Source organism: Artemia franciscana, chromosome 1, assembly GCF_032884065.1.
Source record: "Artemia franciscana chromosome 1, ASM3288406v1, whole genome shotgun sequence".
NCBI classification, from domain to species: domain Eukaryota; kingdom Metazoa; phylum Arthropoda; class Branchiopoda; order Anostraca; family Artemiidae; genus Artemia; species Artemia franciscana.
The window spans coordinates 60335028-60362033 of NC_088863.1; the positions used below are offsets into that span (position 1 = coordinate 60335028).

Below are 27006 nucleotides of genomic sequence, written 5' to 3' on the forward strand. Positions count from 1 at the left end.
CCCAGTTAAATGCAACATGTCCCCAGTTAAAATCAACATGTCCCCAATTAAATTTAACATGTCCCCAGTTAAATTTAACATGTCTCCAGTTAAATTCAACACATCCCCACTTAAATCCAACATGCCCCCAGTTAAATCCAACATTTCCAAAGTTAAATTTATCGTGTCCCCAATTAAATTCAACATGTCCTCGATGAAATAAAACGTGTCTCTAGTTAAATTCAACAAGTCTCCAGTTAATTCCAGTATGTTCCCAGTAAAAATTAACATGTATCCAGTTAAATTCAACATGTCCCCAGTTAAATTCAACAAGTCCACAATTAAATTTAACATGTCCCCGGTTAAATTCAACATGTCTTCAGTTAAATTTACCATGTTCCCGGTTAAATTAAACATGTCCCGAGTTAAATTCAACATATCCCCAGTTAGATTCATCATGTCCCCAGTAAAATTAAACATTTTCCCAGTTAAATTCAACATGTTCCCAGTTAAATCCAACAAACCCCAAATAAATTCAAAATGTCCTCATTAAATTCAACATGTCCCCATTTAAATTCAACATGTCCTCAGTAAAATCCAACATGCCCCAAGTTAAATTCAGAATGTCCCAAGTTAAATTCAACATGTTTCAAGTTAAATTCGACTTGTTCCAAGTTAAATTCAGCTTGTCCCCGGTTAAATGCAACATGTCCCCAGTTAAAATCAACATGTCCCCAATTAAATTTAAAATTTCCCCAGTTAAATTTAACATGTCTCCAGTTAAATTCAACACATCCCCACTTAAATCCAACATGTCCCCAGTTAAATCCAACATTTCCAAAGTTAAATTCATCATGTCCCCAGTTAAATTCAACATGTCCCCAATGAAATAAAACGTGTCTCTAGTTAAATTCAACAAGTCTCCAGTTAATTCCAGCATGTCCCCAGTAAAAATTAGCATATATCCAGTTAAATCCAACATGTCCCCAGTTAAATTCAACAAGTCCCCAGGTAAATTCAACATTTCCGCAGTGAGATTAAATATGTTTTAATTTTGTGTCATCTCCAGTTAAATTTAACATGTGTCCAGCCAAATTCAACATGTCCCCAGTTAAATTTAACATATCCCCACTTAAATTCAACATGTCCCCAGTTAAATTCAGCGTTTCCCCAGATAAATTCGATTTTTACCCAGTAAAATTCAAAATGTCCTCAGTTAGATTCAACATGTCCCAAGCTAAATTCAACATGTCCCAAGTTAAATTCAACATTTCCCCAGTTAAATGAAACATGTCCCCAGTGAAATTTAACATGTTCCCAGTTAAATTCAACATGTTCCCAGTTAATTGCAACATGTCCCTGGTGAAATTCAACATGTTAAAGTTAAATTCAACATGTCGCAAGCGAAATTCACCATTTCCAAAGATAAATCCAAAATTTTCCCAGTTAAATCCAAAATGTCCCCAGTTAAATTCAACACGTCCCAAGTTAAATTTAGCGAGTTCCCTGTTAAATTCTATATGTCCCCAGTGAAGGTCAACATATTAAAGTTCAATTCAACATATCCCCAGTTAAATTCAACCAATACCCAAGTTAAATTCAAGATGTTCCCAGTTAAATTCAACATGCACCAAGTTAAAGTCAACATGTACCCAGCAACATTCAACATGTACCCAGTTAAATTCAACATGCCTCCATTTAAATCCAACATATCCCCAGTAAAATTCAACATATTCCAGTTAAATTCAACTTGGCTCCAGTTAAATCCAACATGTCCCCAGCTAAATGCAACATGTCCAAAGTTAAATTCATCATGTTCCCAGTTAAATTCAACATGTCTCCAGTTAAATAAAACATGTCTCTAGTTAAATTCAACATGTTTCCGGTTAAATTCAACATGTCCAAAGTAAAAATTAACATGTCTACAGTTAAATTCAACATGTCCCCAGTTAAATTCAACAAGTCCGCAGGTAAATTCAACATTTCCGCAGTTAGATTCAATGTGTCTCCAGTTAAATCCAATATATTCCCAGTTAAATTCAACCTATACCCAACTTAAATTCAAAATGTCCCTAGCTAAATTCAACATGTTCCCATTTAAATTCAACATGCCCCAAGTTAAATTTAACATATACCTAAGTTAAATTTAACATGTCCCCAGTTAAACTCAACATGTTCCCAGTTAAAATCAACATGTCTCCAGTAAAATCCAACATATTCCCAGTAAAATTCAACATATCCCAATTAAAGTCAACATTTCCCAGTTAGATTCAAAATGTCTCCAGTTAAATTTAACATGTCTCCAATTCAATCCAACATGTCTCAAGTAAAATGCAACATGATCCCAGTTAAAGTCGACATGTCCCAAATTAAATTTAACCTGTCCCCGGTTAAATTCAACATGTGTCCAGTTAAATTCACAATGTCCCCAGTTAAATTGAACATGTCCCATGTTAAATTCAACATGAATCCATTTAAATTCAATTAGCCCCAGTAAATATCAACATAACCTCAGTTAAATCCAACATTTCCCCAGTTAGATTCAACATGTCTCCAGTTAAATTCAACACATCTCCAGTTAAATCCAACTTGTCCCTAGTTAAATTCAGCGTTTCCCCAGATAAATTCGATTTGTCCCCAGCAAAATTCAATATATCCCCAGTTAAATTCAACATGTCCCAAGTCAAATTAAACATTTCCCCAGTTAAAGGCAACACATCCCCAATGAAATTCAACATGTTCCCAGTTAAAGTCAAATTGTCCCCAGTGGAATTCAACATGTTAAAGTTAAATTCAGTATGTCACAAGCGAAATTCACCATTTCCCAAGATAAATCTAAAATTTTTCCAGTTAAATTCAATATGTCCCCAGTTAAATTCAACACGTCCCAAATTAACTTTAGCGAGTCCCCTGTTAATTTCTACATGTCACCAGTGAAAGTCAACATGTGAAAGTTTTATTAAACATGTCCCCAGTTAAATTCAACCTATACCCAAGTTAAATTCAATATGTCCCCAGTTAAATTCAACATGTTCAAAGTTAAATTCAACATGTCCCCAGTTAAATTCAAGATGTTCCCAGTTAAATTCAACATGCACCAAGTTAAATTCAACATGTCTCCATCAACATTCAACATGTACCCAGTTAAATTCAACATGCCTCCAGTTAAATCCAACATATCAACAGTAAAATTCAGCATATCCAAGTTAAATTCAACTTGGCTCCAGTTAAATCCAACATATTCCCAGTTAAATGCAACATGTCCCCAGCAAAATTTAAAATATCCCCAGTTAAATTTAACATGTCCCCAGTTAAATTCAACACATCCCCACTTAAGTACAACATGTCCCCAGTTCAATCCAACATGTCCAAAGTTAAATTCATCTTGTCCATAGTTAAATTCAACATGTCTCCAGTTAAATAAAACATGTTTTTATTTCAAGTTAACATTTCTTCAGTTAAATCCAACATGTCGCGAGTAAAAATTAACACGTCTCCAGTTAGATCAAACATGTCCACAGTTAAATGCAACATGCCCCCAGTTAAATTCAACATGTCCCCAATTAAATTTAACCTGTCCCCGGTTAAATTCAAAATTTCTCCAGTTAAATTCAACTTGTCCCAAGTTAAATTAAAAATGACTCCAGTTAAATTCAACATGGCTCCAGTAAAATTCAACATTTCTCCAGTTAAATTTAACATGTTCCAAGTTAAATTCAACATATCCCCAGTAGAATTCAACATGTCTCCAGTTAAATTCAGTATAACCAAAGTGAAATTCAACAGGTCCCCAGTAGATTCAATATGTCCCCAGTTAAATTCTACATGGTTCGAAATAAATTAACCATATCCTAAGTTAAATTCAACATGTCTTCAGTTAAATTCAAGATGTTTCCAGTTAAATTCAACATTTCTCCAGTTAAATCCAACGTGTCCCCAATTAAAATTCAACATGTGCCCAGTTAAATTCAACATGTTCCCAGTTAAATTCATTATATCCCGAGTTAAATTAAACACATCTCCAGTTAAATCCTAAATTGCCCAGTTAAATTCAACATGTCCCCATTAAATTCAACATATCCCAGTTAAATTCAACATGTCTCCAGTTAAATTCAAAATTTCCCCAGTTAAATTAAACATGTACCCAGTTAAATGCAACATTTCTCCAGTTAAATTCACCATGTCCCCAGTTAAATTCAACCTGTCCCATGTTAAATTCAACATGACTCCAGTTAAACTCAATATGGCCCCAGTAAAATTCAACATGTCCTCAGTTAAATTCAACATGTTCCCAGTTAAATTCATCATATCCCCAGTTAAATTAAACACATATCCTGTTAAATCCAACATTGCCCAGTTAAATTCAACATGTCCCTATTAAATTCAACATGTCCCAGTTAAATTAAACATGTCTCCAGTTAAATTCAAAATTTCCCCAGTTAAATTAAACATCTACCCAGTTAAATGCAACATGTCTCCAGTTAAATTCACCATATCCCCAGTTAAATTCAACATGTCCCATGTTAAATTCAACATGACTCCAGTTAAATTCAATATAGCCCCAGTAAAATTCAACATGTCCTCAGTTAAATCCAACATTTCCCAAGTTAGATTCAACATGTCCCTATCTAACTTCAACATATCCCGGTTAAATTCAACATTTCTCCAGTTAAATCAAACATGTCTTCAATAAAATTCAACATGTCACTAGTTAAATTTAACATGTCCCCAGTTAAATTAAATATGTACCCAGTTAGATGCAACATGTCCCCAGTTAGATTCAACATGTCCCCTGTTAAATGCAACACGTCCCCTGTGAAATTCAATATGTTAAAATTAAATTCAGCATGTCACAAGTGAAATTCACCTTTTCCCAAGATAAATCCGCAATTTGCCAAGTTATATTAAATATGTTCCCAGTTAAATGCAATATGTCCTCAGTGAAATTCAACATGTTAAAGTAAAATTCAACAAGTCACAAGTGAAATTCACCATTTCCCAAGCTAAATCCAAAATTTCCCCAGTTAAAATTAGTGTGTCCCCAGTTAAATTTATCGAGTCCCCTGTTAAATTCAACAAGTCCCCAGTGAAATTCAAAATTTTAAAGTTAAATTCAACATGTTCCCAGTTCAATTCAACATGTTCAAAGTTAAATTTAACATTTAATTTAAGTTTGACACATCCCCAGTTAAATCCCCAGTTAAATTAAGTCCCCATTAAAATACAACACATCCCCAGTTAAATCCATTAAGTCCCCAGTTAAATTCAACACATCCCCAGTTAAATTCAACATGTCTCCAGTTAAATTCAACATGTCCAAAGTTAAATTCAACATGTCCCCTGTTATATTCACCATGTCCCCAGTTAAATTCAACATATCCACAGTTAAGTTCAACAAGTCCCCAGTTAAATTCAACATGCCCCCAGTTAAATTCAAAATGTCCCCATTAAATTCAACATGTTCCAATTTAAATTCAACATGTCCCCAGTTAAATTCAACATGTCCCGAGTTAAATTCAGAATGTCCCCAGTTAAATTCAACATGTCTCCAGTTAAATTAAACATGTCCCAAGTTAACTTCAACATGTTTCAAGTTCAATTCAACATGTTCTAAGTTAAATTCACCATGTTCCCGGTTAAATTCAACATGTTAAAGTTAAATTCAACATAGTGAAAATCACCATTTCCCAAAATAAATTCAAAATTTCCCCTGTTAAATTCAATATGTCCCCATTTAAATTCAACACGTCCCAAGTTAAATTTATCGAGTCCCCTGTTAAATTCATCATGTCCCCAGTGAAAGTCAACATGGTAAATGTAAATTCAACATGTCCCCAGTTAAATTCAACCTATACCCAAGTTAAATTCAACATGTTCCAAGTAAAATTCAACATGTCTCCAGTTAAAATCAACCTGTTCCCAGTTAAATTCAACATGCACCAAGTTAAATTCAACATATACCTAAGTTAAATTCAACATGTCTCAAGTTAAATTCAACATTTCCCCAGTTAAATACAATATGTCTCCAGTTAAATCTTACAGATCCCAAGCAAAATTCAACATACTCAACATACTAGTTAAATTCAACTTGGCTCCAGTTAAATCCAGCATAAATGCAACATTTCCCCAGTTAAAATCAACATGTCCCCGATTAAATTTAACATGTCCCTAATTAAATCCAACATATCAAAAGTTAGATTCATCATGTCCACAGTTAAATTCAATACGTCCCCAATTAAATAAAACATCTCTCTAGTTAAATTCAATATGACTTGTTGAATTTAACTAGAGACATGTTTTATTTAATTGGGGACATGTTGAATTAGTCTCCGGTTACTTACAGGAGATATAGACTCCAGTTAAATCCAGCATGTCCCCAGTAAAAATTAACATGTATTCAGTTAAAGCCAACATGTCCCCAGTTAAATTCAACAAGTCCCCTGGTAAATTCAAATTGTCCCAAATTAAATTTAACATGTCCCCGGTTAAATTCAACATGTCACCAGTTTAATTCACTATGTTCCCGGTTAAATTCAACAAGTCCCGAGTTAAAATCAACATGACTCCAGTTAAATTCAACATGGCCCCCAGTAAATGTCAACATGTCCCCAGTTAAATTCAACATGTCCCCAGTTAATTTCAACTTCCTGGGTAGATAGTATCATGTCTCCAGTTAAATTCAACATAACCCAAGTGAAATTCAACATATCTCCGGTTAAATTCAATGTGTCCCCAGTTAAATTCTAAATGTCTCGAGTTAAATTTACCATGTCCTAAGTTAAATTCAACGAGTCTTCAGTTAAATTCAACATGTTTCCAGTTAAATTCAACATGTCTCCCATGTCTCCAGTTAAATCCAACATGTCCCCAGTAAAATTGAATATGTCCCAAGTTATATTCAACATGTTTCCAGTTAAATTAAACGTATCCCCAGTTAATTTCATCATATACCCAGTTAAATTCAACATGTCCCCAGTTAAATCCAACATTTCCCCAGTTAGATTCAACATGTCTCCAGTTAAATTCAACATATCTCCAGTTAAATCCAACATGTCCCAAGGTAAATTCAACAAATCTCCATTTAACTTCAACATGCCCCGGTTAAATTCAACATGTTTCTGGTTAAATCACACATGTCCCCAATAAAATTCGATATGTTACCAGTTAAATTCAACATATCTCCAGTAAAATTCAACATGTACCCAGTGAAATTCAAATCTAACATATGTTCCAGTTAAATCTAACATATCCCCAGTAAAATTCAACACATCCCAGTTAATTTCAACTTGGCTCAAGTTAAATCCAACATGTCCCCAGTTAAATTCAATATGTCCCCGGTTAAATTCAATATGTCCCCAGTTAAATTAAACATGTACCCAGTTAAATGCAACTTGTCCCCAGTGAAATTCAACATGTCCCCTTTTAAATGCAACATGTCCCCTGTGAAATTCAACATATTAAAATTAAATTCAACATGTCACAAGTGAAATTCACCATTTCCAAAGATAAATCCAAAATTTCCCAAGTTAAATTAAATATTTCCCCAGTTAAATTCAACACGTCCCAAGTTAAATTCATCGAGTCCCCAGTTAAATTCAATGTATCCCCAGTTAAATCCAACACGTCCCCAGTTAAATGCAACATGTCTACAGTGAAATTCAACATGTTAAAGTTAAATTCAACATTTCACAAGTAAAATTCACCTTTTCCCAAAATAAATCCAAAATTTCCCCAGTTAAATTCAATATATCCCCAGTTAAATTTATCGAGTCCCCTGTTAAATTCAACAAGTCCCCAGTGAAAGTCAACATGTTAAAGTTAAATTCAACATGTCCCCAGTTAAATTCAACATGTTCAAAGTTAAATTTAACATTAAATTTAAGTTTGACACATCCCCAGTTAGATCAAATAAGTCCCCAATTAAATGAAACACATCCCAAGTTAAATTCATCGAGTCCCCAGTTAAATTCAATATATACCAAGTTAAATCCAACATATCACCAGTTAAATGCAACATGTCTTCAGTGAAATTCAACATGTTAAAGTTAAATTCAACATGTCACAAGTGAAATACACCATTTCCCAAGATAAATCCATAATTTCCCAGTTCAATTCAATATGTCCCCAGTTAAATTTATCGAGTCCCCTGTTAAATTGATTACGTCCCATGTCCCCAGTTAAATTCAACATGTCCCCAGTTAAATTCACCATGTCCCCAGTTAAATTCAAAATATCCACAGTTAAGTTCAACATGTCCCCAGTTAAATTGTTTTTCTTCTTTTTTGCGAAAGAAAGTTACCATCAAAATGGATAAAAGTCCTTAATACAAAAACTGTGTCTTACTGTATAAGGAAACTACACTCTTAGACAATTTGCAGAGGACCAAATTGGTTAGTTCTGCAGAGAATACAAAAATAAGAGTTTAGAAAGAAAACAAAATGATGTTTAAAACAATAGACGTATACATGAAATGCAAACAAATTTTAATACTCAAGAGAGCTCACATCGACGAAAAATAGTTCATTAGAAAATAAACTTCTCGTGCGGGTTCAGTTGTAAGTCTAGCAACTCTAACATCCATTATTTTACAAATTTCGTACACTCCATGATGTCTTGACATACGCCAATTTTAAGTCTACTTCGCAATACAAAGAAAATATTTGCAAAATCATAAAAAATAACTGTTTTATTGGTGTAATTCGATTGGGAAATTCGATTTTATTAATTTGTAAATGTTTCTTTTTAGTACAATATTTCGTACAGGCGATCCAAAGACGAATAGACGAGTCAAAGGTCCCAGAAGAAAATTTTAAAATTAATCCTGTCGTCTGGCCCAGGTGAAACAGAAGTGGATTTAGCTAACCTAGTGATTCCAGATGAATACTTCAGATTTTATGCTCTTCCAAGTTTAATTGATATTTTCCAAATTTATATTATAAATGATTTGAATAAAAATACTGATAAGAGCAGAACCATCGAAAAAAATTCTGCTGTAAAAAGTCAGTTGGCAGACAAAAATCACCCATTTAAATGGAAGTGTTACCGAGATGTCTGCAAATGTGAGCCTATTGACATTGGAATGTGTCATGTGCTCTTTATCAAAATTTCCAAGATGAACAAAGAAGATTTGTTAATGGATTCCCTTGAAGAATTGAATTTGGATAAATTCAATTACCGCACAAACCAGTCAATTCACCTTGACAAAATGGGACATTCAATTTATTGTCACCCGCGCAATGGATGTTACAGCTTTTTTCGTGCTCTATGAGCATTGGTGCCACATTTTCCTCTTCTAGCAAACTTTGTTCGAAGCTTGTACAAGGTAGTAGAAAGATGCAGACTCATTAGAGATGTGAAAACAATTAGGAGCAAAGGTAGTATTGTACAATTAAGGAAGCAATATTAGAAAAACTTACAAATGATGCCAAATCACAATTAGTAGAGCATTTCTCTATACAATCACTTGACTCGTCAGTACCGAAAAACTTTATTGATGATTTCAAGAACAATAAAAACATTGAGAATGACCAATTTCAATTGAAATGATTACATGGTTTAGGGGAGGATCTCTTTCGAGAGGAATTGGACATCAAATCATTTCCAAATTTCTTCCCTGATGACAGAAACCATATGCAGGACATGGCCCGTCAGTTTTCGATGTGAAATGCAGACTACATCAAAGGACGTCTTCTTAGTAGACACCCACAGTTCCGTTTCGACAAAAACTATCTTTTTTACAATTTTCAAAATCAAGAGCTGTCTTACTTTTGTAACAGTGTTGCACATATGATTAGGACTGTCAGGCCTAATCAAAGTGCAAAAGATTTTCTGGATCGGCTTCAACACAGAGACGGTGAAATGGAAATATCAATTTTTTTTGTCCAGTCAAAAGTGAGAGGATCTCGACAGTATTTTCATGCTTTGGTGGGAAAGGTCAAGCCTATGATAGAGCGAGAAGGCCCACCAGCGTTATTTATTACAGCATCTTGTGTGGAATGGTATTCTCCAGAATTCATAAAACATTTACGCGACTCAACAGTCATGGGGTCGTCGTCGATAAAATGACACCAGCTGAATTAACAGCAATGGACCCTTTGTCTGTGGCTACACATTTCCACAAAAAATGGATGGCCATATTCAACAACCTTGTCTCTTCAAAGTTGAATCCTGTCTTTGGTGAAATCAAGGATTACTTTTGGCGAATTGAATACCAAACGAGAGGTGCTCCACATGTGCATTGCATTCTCTGGGTAGAAGATGCACCAGTCATTGGAAAATCGTCACTGGATGAAGTTACAAGGTAAATTAATAGCATTATAACATGCCGATTTCCTGATTGACTATTGAGTCCAACCCTGCATAAACTCATTGTCGAACACCAGATGCACCGCTGCAACAAATACTGCCAACGAAAATTCAAAGGAAGTTCAGGCAAATGGATTAGTTATCGCAGATTCGACTTTCCTTGCCCTTCTAAAACACAAACTGAAGTCCAAGAAGTGATTGATTGTTTGACTTATGGGACAAACCACAAAAAAAAAGAAAGAGGATATATGATATTGCTCGTACAGATAAGGAGAGGTACATCAATGATTACAATCCATCATTGTTATTGGCCAATTTGTCAAATGTTGACGTTCAATGTATCGGTCATATTGGCTCCAAGTTGCCATATTATATAACAGACTACATGACGAAAGGTGAAAAGTCGGAAATTGATGAGATGTGGAAAGAAGTGAATAATGCGTACAAAGGTCTGTGTCTACGGGCAATGTCTTTTCTATTAAACTTAGTTAAATAGCCTCAAGTTGGAGCAATAGAGGTGGCAGATAGGATTCTTGGCATAAATTGTACAGTTTCTCAAGACAATTCAGATTTTTGGATTTACCCAGGGTGAGAGAACTAAAAAGGACACTTAAAACATTCAAGGAATTGGAAGTAATTGCTAGTAAGGATCTCCAAAGTTCGGATCTGTATTTTGCCCATTGGGTAGCTGATGTTTATCCAAATAGGCCAAAGCATATGGAAAACATGAGTCTATATGAGCTGCTGGCTTGCTATTAACGTGAACGACGGGGCAATGATGAAAAAATGTTACTGAAAACAGGTTCTTTTTTTTTAAGACGACGCACAAAAAAACTATATATCATACAGCGCAAAAAGGCCAATCCTTTGGAATCTGACGAGAAGAAAGAACAGTAATATGGTATGCTGTTGAAATTGTTCAAACCATGGAGAAATGAATGCGATATTCCGGTACGTGACTTCAACAACTTTGAAAAATATTGCATTGAAAGTGACAAATATCCATCCATGGTAGCCTATCATGAGAAACCGGTAAATAAAACCGCTTGTGATACCGAATTTGAGACAAGAGTACGCAAGCGAGCCGTGGAAACTCAGGCTATTGAAATGAATGACGTAACTGATGGACAAAAGGAGATTGATGATCCAAATAACGCTCTACAATGAGAGATTGTTGATAGAGTAGCTGATGTTATGGAAGATTTATTTAATGCGAATAGACAGTTGCTAGAGTTAATCACAAGTGAAGAGTTGTCAAATGACTTCAATTCCCTTAATTTAGATCAAATTGTTAGCAGAATTATAGGCAACCTAAAAAGTGGCAGCAATGATAAGCCTATCAGACTGATAGTTTCTGGCTTTGGGGGAACTAGGAAGTCACAAGTAATTAGTGTACTTAGAAGGTTCATTTGTCAGGAGTTTGCGAAGGAGGAATGTCCAGTTGTTGTTATGGACCCGACTGGACTTGCTGCTCATAGCATAAAAGGTGTTACCATTCATTGATATTTAAGTCTGCCAGTTGACCAGCAAAAAAATTGCAAAGTATACATCGTTATCCACGAACAATTGCTAACATTAAGAAAGACACTTGGAGGCACTCTGCTCTTCATTATAGATGAAATAAACATGGTTTCGTCTCTTATACTGATATACATTCATTTGGACTTGACAGAAATTAAATCTACTAATTTCCCAATGGTAAATGCCAATTTTATTCTCTTTGGAGATTTTCTTCAATTGAGGCCCGTGTCGGCAAATCCACCGTAGGTTCCTCTTACTCGGCTAGAGATCTGAAATGGACTTGGATCCATGCGATCCTTTAATCAATGGAATGAATTTGAGTATGATGAGCTGACAATGAACATAAGGCAAAAAGAGGACAAGCCATATGCAGATACTCTTGCAAACATAAGGCTTGGAAATTGTGAAAAACAGCATCTCCAGTGTCTTTCTGCACGGACATTTGGATGCATGTCGAGAGCCACCTCAGAAGAAACTACCAAATTGCATTGTCATTTGTGTAAGGAAGGGAAAGTGCCGGTTATTTTGATGCCCAAAAACAACGACTGTAGGCTAACAAGCAACACACTGCTAAAAGAAACAAGTTCAAAATATGTTGTACTAACTACCATCTTTCTTCTTTGGTCAGAAATAACAGTTTCCATTGCAACTAGCATTTGCAATTAATATTCAAAAGTCTCAAAGCCTCAGCTTGGATTGTGCTATCGTCGACGCAGGAAGTCCCTGCTTTGGGCCGGGGATGATTTATGTTGCATTATCCAGAGTTACCACTAGCGCAGGGCTACATCTTATGGAACGCGATACAAGTAAAATTACTGCTGATATGGAAGTAGTCATAGAGTATAATCGTCTTAGGAGTAGTTTTTGGCCTAACCTTCCATTACTGAGAATAATCAAAACACCAACAACTAATATGAATGATGACTTCATGAAAATAGGTAGCATAGGAGATGTTTCTCCGAAGAGGAAGAAAAGTAAGACTAGTGTCGAACATGCAATCATTGGAAAAGGGAAAAAAAGAAAGGCAACAATTGAAGATTCTTTTCAAATAAGACGAAATGCCAAACAACAATGTCTATAATAAATAAAGCAAGATCAAACACTACGATAGTGGCAACGAAAGGTGATAGTGTTCTCCAAAATCTTGAGGGCAATAAGAAAAGATCCAACCAGAAGCAGTTCTACCAAAGGGGTATTGGTACTGGGAGAAAAGGTTTCCAAAACAGAGACGATTTTTCCTGCTATGCAAACTCTGCAGTTCAGTGTGATTTCAACTTATACAGGAAACTTTTTGATACGTTGCAGAATTCACAAGGCAACGTTGCAGCTGAAATTTTACGGCTAGCAATGTCGTCCCTTTACAAGATTGAGTCAACAGTCCAGTTAAGGTCATTATTGCCAACTGTGTATGGGTTTGCTGAGGACGAACAGCAGTCACTCTACGAGTTTGGTAAATTTCTTTTTAGAAGTATGGATGAAGAAAACTCGAAAACAAACTCAACAACTACCCTCAGCCCTCTTAGTAGACTATTCTAGTTTAAGAATAATAAATTTTGGTTTGTCATTGCTGTAACTGGAGCTTTTATTAAGTGTAGCTTGAGTTTGAATTTCACTAACTAAAAAATTTTGCATTTTAATTTATAACGGCCTATTTATTACAATACTTTCAAAATATCTATTACTGTTACCATATTATCAAGTTGCCCCATATGAATATCAACTTGCAGCCAATGTGGGATAGGTTGATAAACTATAAGCTGTCCAGTACAAAAAATTTATCAATGTTTATTGCTGAAACTTTCCCAAAATGAAAAACAAATTTGTGTAATATAGCGTATAGGCTTTAACAATGGTTTGTTAATATAAATGATGCCAAGTATGGCTTGGTAAAATAAAATGTTAAAACGGTCTCAACTAGCCCCACAATCCCCAAAAATTTATATCTCCTCACAGAAAAAAAGAAAAAATTGCAATCGTTTTCAATTTCTCGATTGGTAATTGATATTTTTCAAAGTTCAGATTCTCTGTTATGCGTAGCCTATGACTTCGAATCTATTGTTTTCGTTATCATAATATATTCGATTCTTTTTTTAAGATTCATTCAACCTCAAGTTTCCTCTTGTGATGACGTGAAGTATTTGTTTTTAGGAGTCTGTGTGTTGCCTCGTGGTTCTGGAGCATGATTTGTGACAGTTTTGGAACCGAAGACCAAGAGAAATATAAAAAGATATTCCGCTAGTGCCTAGAAACAGTTCTTTCAAAGAACATGTATGCCATGCATTATTAAGCTTAATGCCAGGAATACCACAGGATTATCTATGGTAAATATGACTTAAACCTAAGAAATCTATGGACTTAAAATTAGAGGGTTACAAGGTATCGAGTACCTTACCAGGTCTTAGCACGGCCAATTTTGAATATGGTCGTATTTCTAAGATGTGTCCACATTTTTAACTTGTCATTTTGTAGCGAATTTGAATTGGGTTTGAACCGTAAAAGTGCAACATATACCATTTAGGTCAAAAATGAGTTATATAAGCCTCATGGGTAAAATAAACACGAGCAATCGAATGGTGCAGTCAGAATTGTCCTATCGTGTACCGTTACAAAATTAAAAGAGACATAAGTATCTAAGTGGAGTAAAACTCTTTTTTTATCAGATCTTGTTACAATTCAGAACGACAGATGAGGATTATCTTATGGAGCTATGGGGACCTGGCATTTGTTTCCTTTTTTGTGAAGGGAAAAGGATACATACGCCATAGAGTAGAATAATTATATATTCGATCAGAATATTTGAATTTAATTTTGTCACCGAAAATAGCATAAAAAGTTGGCTTAGAATGTTACTACTACTACTAATACTACTACTACTACTACTACTACTACTACTACTACAACTACTTCTACTACTACTACTACTACTACTACTACTACTACTACTACTACTACTACCACCACTATTACTACTACTACTACTAATACTACTACTAACAACATCTCACCGTAGCATCAATTCGCCTGAGGCCAACACAGCTACACACGCTCCTCCTCCATCCTAATCTATTCAAAGTCTCCCTCTTTACAACCTCCCAGAAAGTTCTTATTTCCTTTAAATCTTTCTTAATAATATTCTCATACCCCAGACTTGACGATGTGCTTTCCGTTTAGCCCTAGACAGTCGGACGAAATGAACAATCTTCGGCAATATGTCATCACCCTTCATTCGCCCTAGCCATCACAACCTTTCTTTAACTATTGCCCTATAAAGCGAGATTGAACCACATGTTTTATACAGCCTACTGTTTGAAATACGGTCAGTCAGCCGGCTACCCAAAATAGTCCGTAGGCAATTTCTCTGGAAAATATCTAGTGAATCTTCATCCACTTTTCGGAGTGCCCATACTTTAGAGCTATATTTGACCCCTGTCATCACCGTGCCTTCCAATATTCTAATCTTGGTGAGTAGACCTATGCACTTATTCCAAACTTTTTTTTAACTATGAAAAAACACCCGGAGCATTGGCTATTCTACTTTTACCATCTTCACTGCTCCCACCGTCTTTACTAATAATACTACCAAGGTAAGTGAAGCTGCCAACCTGATCAATCTAATCGTTACCCAACGTCACCTTTTCATCTTCACTTATTCCTAGCCTTAGTAACTTAGTCTTCCTAACATTAATTTTCAAATCTTTTCTAGCACCCTGAACTCACAAACCTCTAAAAGTTCATTTATTTTGCTCACACTTTCATCTAAGATGCTTAAATCATCAGCATAATCAAAGTCCAGGAGAGATTTTTTCTCATTATATGATTTCATGGTCTCCCATTTTCTTTCTTGTGCTGCTTAAGACGAAGTCCATCAAAATTATCCATATAAAGGGTGATGCAACACAACTACTGCTTTAATACAAAACCAACTGCTAACCTCATTTCATACCTCAACCGCAGCTTTATTATTCTTCTGAATAGCACTAATCACATTCATGTGATCGTCTGGTGTACCATATAAGGATAAGACCTTTGCTAAAGCTCTTCTATCAACAGAATCGACTGCTTGCTCGTAGTCTATAAAACTGAGAACCAAAGAATTTCGACAAGTAATTCACTTCTCAATTATTAACCTAAGAGTGAAAATTTTGTCGACACAACCTCCACCTTTTCTACAACTGTAGGCTACTGTTCTTCCCTTAATACTTTGTCTAAATCATCCCTCAGTCTAAAAAGTATTATATTATTAAGTAATTTGTTACCTACAAAGACCAGGCTATTGCCTCGATAATTACAACACTCACTCTTATCACCTTTCTTATACAGTGGTTTAATTATTGTTTTCTTGAAACTGCTAGGTAATGCCCCTTTAAAAAAAAATTATATTCATAATCCTCATTAACTCATTTCTAACCTCAGAGCCACTATATTTAAGGAACATGATCTTTAATCTTTTTATTACTGTCAGTAATTCTTCCTCACAAAACAACTCTTCCTTCACAACTAAGGTATCACAAACTTTTTAATTTTTCTCCATAACTTTTCCTGTAACTGTGACTCGGTTAAGCATATTCTCAAAATTTTCCATCCATCTCTCTTTAACTCTTTCCTTATCATTAATTGTGGCCCCGTTCCTATTTTTAACTGGGGAAAGGCCGCATTGACTAATCCATCTCAATTTATTAACATGCCAGCACAATATTTTACTATTATGCCATCTACCTGGATCTTCCAGATCCTCGGCAATTTTATCCGTGGCCTCCACTTCACTACTTCTTTGTTCACATTTTAATGCTTTCTCCACTTTCTTTACATTCCTTTAGTTCTCATACGATCTATCACTCAGATAATTCTTGTACAAACCCCTTGTCATCTCTGTTAAACATAAAGCTGTTTACTAATATTCCTAGCTGCAGTCTTAACTTTCTTCCCCAAGACACCATCAGAAACTTCACAAATTGTTTTTCTAAGGTTATTCCAGCCATCTTCTGCAATGTCTAATTTTAAACTCTCAAGTTTAGCATTCAACTGTTCCTGGAAAGGTTCTCAAATTCTCATCCTGGAGTCTACCAGCATCATAACTTTCCTGGGGGTTGTTACCCTTCCGACATTTCTGCTTTAAATTAGCCCTAGAGACTACTAGATGGTGATCTTTACTTTTAACATCAATAACAACACTCTTATATACCCTAGTATCTTGTATTGATCCTGCCAGTCTTCGGTTTACTATAACATAATCAATAAGACTTGCTGTCTTACCATCAGAATATGTTCCCTTTATCCCCATTAGTCTCATCGTTCAGACCAATCACAGCCAACAAACTTAATTGCGTTTTTTTTGGCTCTCCTGAAAAGTAACAATAACGACATAGGCCTATATCGCACTTTTGATTATCACAGCCGACACGGCAAGGGTTTCTTAGCTGACCACGGACTAAGAAAGGTTGTTCGAAAGGATACAAGTCCTTGCATTACAACTTTGTCTTTCTCGCCTCCAAACTATGGCTGGTTGAATCTTTTGATATTGTCTATTTTCCGATTTCAGTATAACGGGAAGGTCAGAAGATTAGACTCGTATGATAGGAAATGAACATCTTTTTTATCATGATCACATCACCCTTCTTCCTCCTATGTGTAAGGGTTGGTAGCTTCAGGCAAATCAAACCCATTTAAATCACCCCTCGCTCAGCGCAAGCCACATTTAGCTAAACCCCCTGTTAAATCAACTCCCTTTCAGCTCAGTCTTGTTCACAAAATGTCGTTCAACTCAACCACGGTGCAATTCAACCCACATTTAAAAATCAACCGTTTAAAAATTTAACCTTAACCGCATTTAACTCTACCCATATGTAATTCAGCCCCAATTCAATCAAACCCCTTCATCAGGGTAGGCTAATAGACCTAATTAAAGATGGACAGTAGTATCCAAGTCGTGGAATTTACTGAGTATGCAAGGAACACTGAATGTACGCTACACAAAAAATGAAGGAAAAATAACAAGTTTAGCAAAAGAGATTGAATGAGAATTGTAGTTGAAGTTGTTTTTCCTGGCAACAAAAAATGCTCAGTGTTTAGTATTTACCGGGTAGTTCTAGGAAGTGATTTTTGCACTTTTATGTTAGTTATTTTTTTTCATTAGTGATATAGGTTTAAATTAAGAACGAGAAACATTATATGAAATAAGTCTAGCAACAGTGAGTATTCTGACCTCTTTGGGATTTACTGTTTCTTCTAATATCTGAAAAATCCATTCTTCTTTATACGAAGTATTCACAAATGTTTATGGTCTTAAAGTTTACTGTATGCATTAGCTAGTACCCCTCTGAAACGCGAATCTCTCTTCATAAAATGTTATTATTATACTAAAGTGCAGCCAAGGCAAAAAAGATTAGTAAGCCTTATTTAACAACAAGTATTAGTTGAACAGATGAAAACGTTTCTATTTAGAAAAAAAAATACCTCTTGAAAATTGTAGTTTTTTTTATATAAGACAATTAGACAAGTAATGTGATGATGAAATGAAAATTATGTCACTAAAATTAGATTTTACAAGATTAATAGTAGTTTTTGCTATAAAAACGATTAAAAGTTATGACTTGATGGTGATTAAATAATTTTTTTTTTTTAACTGAGAGTAAGGAGTGACATTAAAACTTAAAACGAACCGAAATTACTCCGTGTATGAAAGAAGCTGTTCCTTCCTCAACGTCCCGCTCTTTACGCTAAAGTGTTACTCTTTCTCTCAATTCTACTTTATTAAAGAGTTTACTCTTTCTCTCAATTCTACTTTATTAAACAGTAAATAACTTTAGCGTAAATAGCGGGACGTTGAGGGAGGAACAGCCCCTTTCATACACGGAGTAATTTCTGTTCGTTTTAAGTTTTAATGTCACTCCTTACTTTCAGTTAAAAAAACTTGCTTTTTTATTTAATTTCTGAACGTTTTTAAATTAATGCATGTTTTTATTTTGGCTCTCCGCAAATGAATAATTAAAACAAAATTTGTGTATTATTTTTTTTTTTTTTTTGCTAAATGGCTTTCTCTTAGTTTTGACCAGATTTTATTAGTTTGATTAGTTTTGATTTTGATCAGTTGCCCACCAACTTTTCGGTTACTTAAAAAGGCAACTAGAATTTTTAATTTTTAACGAAAGTTTTTACTAGTAAAAAACATACATAATTTACAAATTAGCTCACGTAACAAACTTCAATATTCGTATATTTTTATTATGTATATTAGGGGGTTTGCCCCCTCTTTAATACCTCAGTCTTTACACTAAAGCTTTAATTGTGTCCCAATTATTTAAGATTGACCCCTGAATCACAAAGGCTGTAGAATAAATAGTTGAAATTACTAAAAATACTTTAGCGTAAAGAGCGAGCTATTTAGGAAGAGATGGACCCATATGCGTAATAATTTTTGTTCGTTTTAAGTTTTAATGCTGGTCCTTACTTTCAGTTGAAAAAACTTTTTCATATTTATTTTTTCATTTTTTTTTTATAAAATAATGCTAGAAATCCTGCGCCCCCTTCATGGAATTTCTCTTCTCCCATGACAAATTCCTCCAAGGACAGATCCTCCCAGGTGACTCCCTCCCCTCAACCCCCCCCTCCAAGCCAAAAAATCATCCTGGAAAGGTATGTACACTTCCAAATAATCATTAATGTAGGTAAACGCTGGTCAAAGTTTGTAACTTGCAGCCCCTCCCCTGGGACTTTGTGGGAGTAAGTGAGCCCCAAAGACATAGTTATTATGTTTTTCGACTATGCTGAACAAAATGGCTATCTCAAAAATTTGATCTGTTGACTTTGGGAAAAATGAGCGTGGGAGGGGGGCTAGATGCCCTCCAATTTTTCGGTCACTTAAAAAGGGCACTAGAATTTTTAATTTCCGTTAGAATGAGCCCACTCGCAACATTCTAGGACCACTTGGTCGATACGATCACCCCTGGGAAAATAAAAACAAACAAATAAACACGCACCCGTGATCGGTCTTCTGGCAAAAAGATGCTAAGCTCCATATTTTTGTAGATAAGAACTTGAAACATCTACAGCAGGGTTCTCTGACACGCTGAATGCGATGGTGTGATTTTCGTTAAGATCGTATGAGTTTTAGGGGGTGCTTCCCCCTATTTTCCAAAACAAGGTTAATATCCTCAGGCTCGGAACTTTTGATGATTAGGACTAAATTTGATGAAACTTATATATTTAAAATCAGCATAAAAATCCCATTCTTTTGATATATCTATTGGTATCAAAATTCATTTTTTTGAGTTTCGTTTACTATTGAGCCGGGTCGCTCCTTACTACAGTTCGTTACCACGAACTGCTTGACAACACATTTCACATCTTAAAATGTTCAGAAACGTTCAAAGTAATGGTGAAAACGTTTTTCCGAGTTGAATTTCGCTTCGTCACCGAAAATCCATTCCTCCACATAGAGTTTTGTTTCTTCAGAAGAAAAAAGGTAACAGAGGAGTTCGGGTCCCATTTTAAGCTATACAAATTTTAGTTACATTAATGTATGAAATGAAATATAAGTTTATATTAAATATAAATTATATTTGATATTTTAAAATATACTAATAATAATAAAAAAAACTAAAACATTAAAATCAGATGATTTCAAAGTGGATGAGAAACAAGAATACAAACCGTCAAAGACTACAAAAGTTGAAAATGTAACCAGAAAATGTAACCATAAAACTAAAAAATCATCGTTTCACGCAGTTGTTTGGCGGATGATTACTTGCAGTTTTTTCTTTTTTTTTAAAAGAGTGGGTTAATGTTTATTGAGACGGTTCCCAGGATTTGAATCAATTCTAAGCTAAAATGCATTTCAGTTCTAGAGCTGATGTTTCCTCTCTGATTTCAGGGGTATTTTATTTTTGCCGTTTCTCTTCGGATCCACTAAATAGATTTATTTATCCCTTCTTGTTGTACTGAATCTTGGTAGGTCTGTCAGAGTTTAATGGGTCTGGGGAAGTGGATAAGCTGAAATGGTAAGGAATGGCAAGTTTTATGAAAATTATTTGCAGTTTCATAAAAATAAGATGGCAAGTTTGAAGTTTTAGGTATATTATATGGAAATAATAACAAGAATCTAGAGCTCTCAAGGTGACGGGCAAAGGGATCTTAGAGGTATTTCTCCTGCATGCAGATTAATAGATAACCTATTTTCATGAGAATGCATTAAATTATATTATATATGCACAGAAGCTAACCCTTTTCGAAAAACCAAAGTCTGTTTAGCGATAGCCGAAAATATAGCCTACGGTGTCTATAATTTTTTAGTGACATCAAATCATGAGTCATGATACTTTAAATAATCAAGCAACTTGTAATGCTTTTAAAGCATTTTGACTGTACTGACGGGTAAAGCACACTTGCATTTTTTTTTGGGGGGGGGCAGATATTTTTTGATAAATTGAATAAAAAGTGTGAAAAATTCAGAAAAACTCATGATTACGTGGGAGCTCTTGCCCCCTTCGAACGTACCTCCGATGGGTGATAATCTATGTCTAATCTAGGGGTGGAGGAAGAGTTTTGCCTCAGACTTAATTTTGAAAAGTACCTTTTTGTATTATCATTAAAGAACATCAGAGAGCAAACTCTCCCCCCGATAAAAGATTACTAGTCTTCTATGTCCTCTCCGAAAAAATCAAAAAGATTCTAGCACCATCCCCTAAATCTTAGTTAGGTGGCTAAAATTTAGTTAGGTAGTTAAATTTTAGTTAATTGGCACTACTGAACTAATCTTACTTGTTTTAACAAGCGATTAACAAGCGACCAGCAAGTTCTTTTAACAAGCGACCAGCGATTAATCCAAGTCACCAGGTCACTGCCCGAGCGCCTGTCAAAGAAAGCATCTCGGGAATTCATTTTACGCGTTGAAAAATAAAATAAAAGCTGAAATTTTTTTTTGGAAGCCTCAACCTACTTCCAAATATTTGAGAGAACTGAGAAAATATGCTTAAATCTATTTTTTTTTTTTTTTAGAACAAAGTACCTAAGTAGTATTTAGAAAATTTTAATGCATAATTAAACTTTTCAAATATCTGTAATATGCGAGAAACACTCGAGAATTTGGATTGCGAACATGCGGTATTACCCAGTTTTCACGCTGTGTATACTAGACAATTAGTGTCGGCTTAGTAAGAAACTACATTGTAGCTGTAGGCTATTTTAATTAAATATTTAGTTGGTATTTTGGTTAGGTTTGTTTAGGTTACATATTTAATGTGATGCGCTCTGAGTGGCCCCCCGTCCATAATTGTTTGTTGTAGTTTTCACAATTTTGCTAGTACAGTATTATATTTCCATGATATTTTGTTTTAGTTCTTTACCATTAGCCAAACTTCACTTCTCGAGTGTTTTCTCGTATAATACATAGTTACCAATATCACCTTTCTGTCTCGATATTACTTCCCACATATCGATGGCTAAATATGAATATCGAATAAACGCACGAAACTAATTCTAGTTGGCCCTTAAAAAAAAGAAAAAATGTCAATAATGTTTATTATCTACAATTACAGCTAATGTCTCTGGCATTAACATTATCAGCGATTTTATTGACGTTAACATCGCTAGTGCAAGAATTGCTAAACAATGAGTGACGTAAGGGTTTTTGCAGGGGATCACGAAGCCGGTATGGGGGTCATTGCAATCTTGGGAAAAAAAAAGCTTTGTACGTGTGTTTAAAGCTAGTTTTTAGAGTGGTAATTCCCAACTGATTTAGGACCGTGCACCACCTAGGCATTTCTAAAATCCTGACGGTTCCCCTCTTGGTATTTATGTTTTGTTATCCAAATTGTATGTGCATTCATCCGGAAGAAGCTCTCATTAACTTGGTATGTTGTTTTGGGTCGTCCTCAAGGGCTATTTTATGCGAATGGAAAATATTGTTTGTATAAAACACGTTTTCCACAATACATGACGTTATTGCAACATTATCAACTACTTTTTGGCCTTTAAATGCATGTGCATCCGACTTTATTCCCATATTTTTTTTTCAAAATTAAGACTCTTAAGTAGACTATAGTCAGCCAAAGGGTGAACATCCTGCTCAGAACCCACCAACATATTGCCATGCCCCACCAGTGGGGCCTGCACCCCACGTCGAGAATCAAGGTTCAAGAGGGACAACGAGTTTCCTTGAAAGCTCTGGCCTTCTGCCCGCCTTTCTCCTCTTAGCCGTTTCCTTACGCTAACCACATACATTTAGCTCGGCCTAGATTTTACAATTCAAAATGTAACGAAAAAAGGGTCGGCTTCTTTTTGTATAGCACTCCAGTTGCAAACGATTTTTTTTCTTTTTTTCCTTTACCTTTACCGTCTAAAAATGGACAGCGGCTAATTAGGGCACTATTCCCAGTCGTAAATTAATCACAGCGGTAACCTAAAATGCGTAAACATACTATTTTGGTAGATTTTACGATCTAGGAGTAGATATTATCTTCCAGATAGTCATAAATGCCAATTTATTTGCTTTGTTTCTAACGGAGGTTTGAAAAAGGAAACCAGTTTGATGTAGAAAAACGTGTCTCACTCATCTGAATGTGAGACGTACAACTTTATCTCTATGTGGTCAAAATACAATGGAAGTAAATTTAGTTTGTTTTTTCGATGGACAGGTATGACAACTGAAGTGTGATATGGGACTGAAAAATGGATTGTCCAAAAAGGATAAGAAAACAGCAGATGCTCTAGAGAAAACTGAGTTTTTTATAGGCGATGACCAGCGACATGGTGAGGGTGAGTCTTTTTATGATCCTTCATTCACATTTATAGCAGAAACTAAGGCTATTTCAGTCCAAATACTATTTTCATTTCAGTTGGTTTTTGAGAGTGGGCATTTCATAAAATGGAATTTAGCTAAGGCTTTAGATTTGTATATTAGGGGGGTCGGCTTTATATAATAAATATAAAGCCAACTTTTTTTTATAATACTTTATTATAATAACAAATTTTATGTAATAAATATTTAATTAAAACATAACTACAACGTAGGTTTCCCATTGAGCCTAAGCTAATTGTCTTCGATTACAGACAGCTACAAACTGGTTTTTGTGTGACCTTGTAGATCCAAGTTCCTCGCTTTGTTCTGAATAATGGACAAGTAGGCTACCCCTAATTCTATCATGATTGGATCTGGAATAAGCTGAAATGGCGGTGCTAGCTAAATTTCACTGTGAATGGGTCGTAGAATGAGGCCCAGATAGTGTATAAAATGATGCTCTGCTCTGCAGTTGTTCAGGGTCTTAGCACACACCCTGCGGATAAAAAGCCCTGAGATATTTAAGTTTTCAGTTACCATTTGGGCACTTACACGTCATAGCGACCCCTCTCATATACGTAAAAATACCCCCCTCATATATTTGATATAATTGATATTTGATATATTTACTAGATATTTGATATATAATGATATTATTTGCTGAAAGCTCAGCAGTTCAAAATTTAATTTTACTGTCATTTTTATGTTTATTTTCAATGTTGTAATAAGTAGAAAAGAAAATATTTGTAATATAATTTGTTGTCATTAAAGCGCCAATGACGCGGTAGGTTTTAGACTTTTACAGGGGAAGGAGGTGGCAAAACCCTAACTATTCTTTGTAGAGATTTTTGCTCGTTTCAAGCTGGATTTGCATATTCAATTTAAGTTTCACTCGTTTTAAGATTTATTTTCCCATTCATAATAGTAACTATTGTTTGTTTGTTTGCTATGATTGTCTATGTAATTTCTGTTCGTTTTTGAGTTTCATATGTGCCTCAATAGCAAAACATTTTTGTTCGTTTTAAGCTTGATTTGCATATTGAACTTAAGCTTTACTTTTTTTTAGATTTATTTATCCATTTATATTAGTACCTGATGTACAATTTTTGCTATAATTGTTTATTCAATTTCTGTTCGTTTTGGGTTTGAATTATCGTAGGTTTCTATTTTTTCTCATCTTAAGTTTACTATAGCCATTATTTTTCTTTAAAATACTTTTTTCGGAAAGTTTTTTCTTTAATTAAATTCTGTTCGTTTTTGATTGCCAAATTTTCAAGTTTTTCAGAATTCTCTATTTCAAAATATTTATTTTATTCCGAAATAAATTAACAGTATTGGTAAGAACTAATAAGTTAAACTGAATGTTGGCTACATGATGATAGTTCTGAAAGCTCACTAGCTCGAGATGTTTTTTTACCCATAGCAGACTTAAAGCTTAGGCCCAAGCGTTCTGGTCGCACCGTTTTTGCATGATTTACGGGGAAATCCCCAAAACTTCGGGAACAGTGAAAGCCGCAGGGCCTACCGAGCCTATTGGTAAATCTTGGTATAGTTTCACTGCAATTTTCATTTTAGTTTCAATGTTGTAATAAGAACAAAAGAAAATGTTTGTAATATAATTCCTTTTAATAAGCGCCGAATACGCAGTAGGCCTTATACTCCTACCGTTAGAGAAATTGCGGCAACCTTACTTTTGTTTGTAGTGAAGATTTCATTAAGTAGAAGTACATAAGCCCTACTACCTGAAAACGACCGCGATCTAACAACCAATCCTCATTTCAATTCTCACTTGTGTTTGAATTCTCTTCTCCCAATTATTATAATTAACAAGAGCTAATAGCTCATATGGCACTTGTGACGACGTCGGAAGAGCCAAGGGCTCACATGGTATGAGCTCTGGCAAAGTTCTAAGAATCAATAGATTGCTTTAAAAGGAAAATCAGAAGCTTAATAACGGTCGGGATTTAAAATAAGAGCTTTGAGTCACGAGGTCCTTCTAAATATCAAAATTCATTAAGATCCGATCACCCACTCGTAAGTTAAATCTACCTCAATTTTTCTAATTTTTCCTCTCCCTTCAGCCCCCTCCCCCCAGATGGTCGAATCGGGGAAAACGACTTTATCAAGTCAATTTGTACAGCTCCCTGACACGCCTACCAATTTTCGTCGTCCTAGCACGTCCAGAAGCACTAAACGCGCCAAAGCACTGAACCCCACCCCCTAACTCCCCCAAAGAGAGCGGATCCCGTCCAGTTGCGTCAATCACGTATCTACGACATTTATAAGCGTTTTCCAAGATTTCCTGTTTTCCCCTCCAGCTCCCTCCAATGTCAACAGATCTGGTCGGGATTTGACATAAGAGCTGTGAGATATGAGTTCCTTCTAAATATCAAATTTCGAATTTGAAATATCAAACATAAATTTGATTTTAAATATAAAACTTCCAGGCAAGCTAGGACAATGAAATTTGGAAGGCGTATCAGGGACCGGACCAGATTAAATTAGAAATAGTCGTTTTCCCGATTTTACTATCTGAGGGGAGTGGGGGCCGGTTAATTCGGAAAAAATAAAAAAAATGAAATATTTTTAACTTACGAAAAGCTGATCAGATCTTAATGAAATTTCATGGTTGGAAGGATATCGTTTCTCAGAGCTCTTATTTTAAATCCCGACCGGATCTGGTGGCATTGGGTGGATTTGGGAGGGACAAACCTAAAATGTTTGAAAACACTTAGAGTGGAGGGATCGGGATGAAACTTGGAGGGAAAAATAAGCACAAGTCCTAGATACATGATTGGCATAACAGGAACAGATCCGCTCTCTTTGGGGCAGTTGGGGGGGTAATTCTTAAAAATTCGAAAAAATGAGGTATTTTTAACTTACGAACGGTTGATCGGATCTCAATGAAATTTGATATTTAGAAGGATATCGTGTCTCAAAGCTCTTATTTTAAATCTTGACTGGATCTGTGTGACATTGAGGGGAGTTTGGGGGGACCTAAAATCATGGAAAACGCTTAGATTGGAGGGATCGCGATGAAACTTGGTGGGAAAAATAAGCAGAAGTCTTAGATATATGATTGAATTAATTGGAACGGATCGCTCTCTTGGGGAAGGGGAGGGTTAATTCTGAAAAATTAGAAAAAATGACGTAGACTATTTTTAACTTACGAAGGAGTGATCGGATCTTCATTAAACTTCATATTTAGAAGAACATCGTAACTCAGATCTCTTATTTTAAATCTCTTCCGGATCCAGTGTCATTGGAGGGCAGTTGGGGGGGGGTGGTGGTGGTGGAAATCTTTGAAAATACTTAAAGTGGAGAGATCAGGATGAAACTGGATGGGAAGAATAAAAACCTGTCTAAGATACGTGAATGACATAACTGGACCGGATCTGCTCTCTTTGGTGGAATTGGAGGGGGGGGGG

General features: G+C 35.3%; 2 protein-coding genes across 4 annotated transcripts in view; both read left to right on the forward strand.

The window, feature by feature from the left end:
- The window catches only part of LOC136032275 (large ribosomal subunit protein mL66-like), a 414576-nt gene that overhangs the window by 291035 nt on the left and 96535 nt on the right, over window positions 1-27006 (forward strand). The gene's annotated exons all lie outside the window — the stretch shown is intronic.
- LOC136032204 (monocarboxylate transporter 5-like) overlaps window positions 13987-27006 on the forward strand; it is a 131259-nt gene continuing 118239 nt past the window's right edge. Inside the window, exons 1-2 of one of the 3 annotated variants that reach the window (XM_065712411.1) lie at window positions 13987-14126; window positions 23436-23556. In XM_065712411.1, coding sequence (XP_065568483.1) covers window positions 23457-23556 — 100 coding nt within the window. In that variant the 5' untranslated portion in view covers window positions 13987-14126; window positions 23436-23456. Of the gene's footprint in view, window positions 14127-17973; window positions 17994-23435; window positions 23557-27006 lie in introns of those variants that run through there. The other 2 variants (XM_065712426.1, XM_065712419.1) reach the window with 2 other exon arrangements.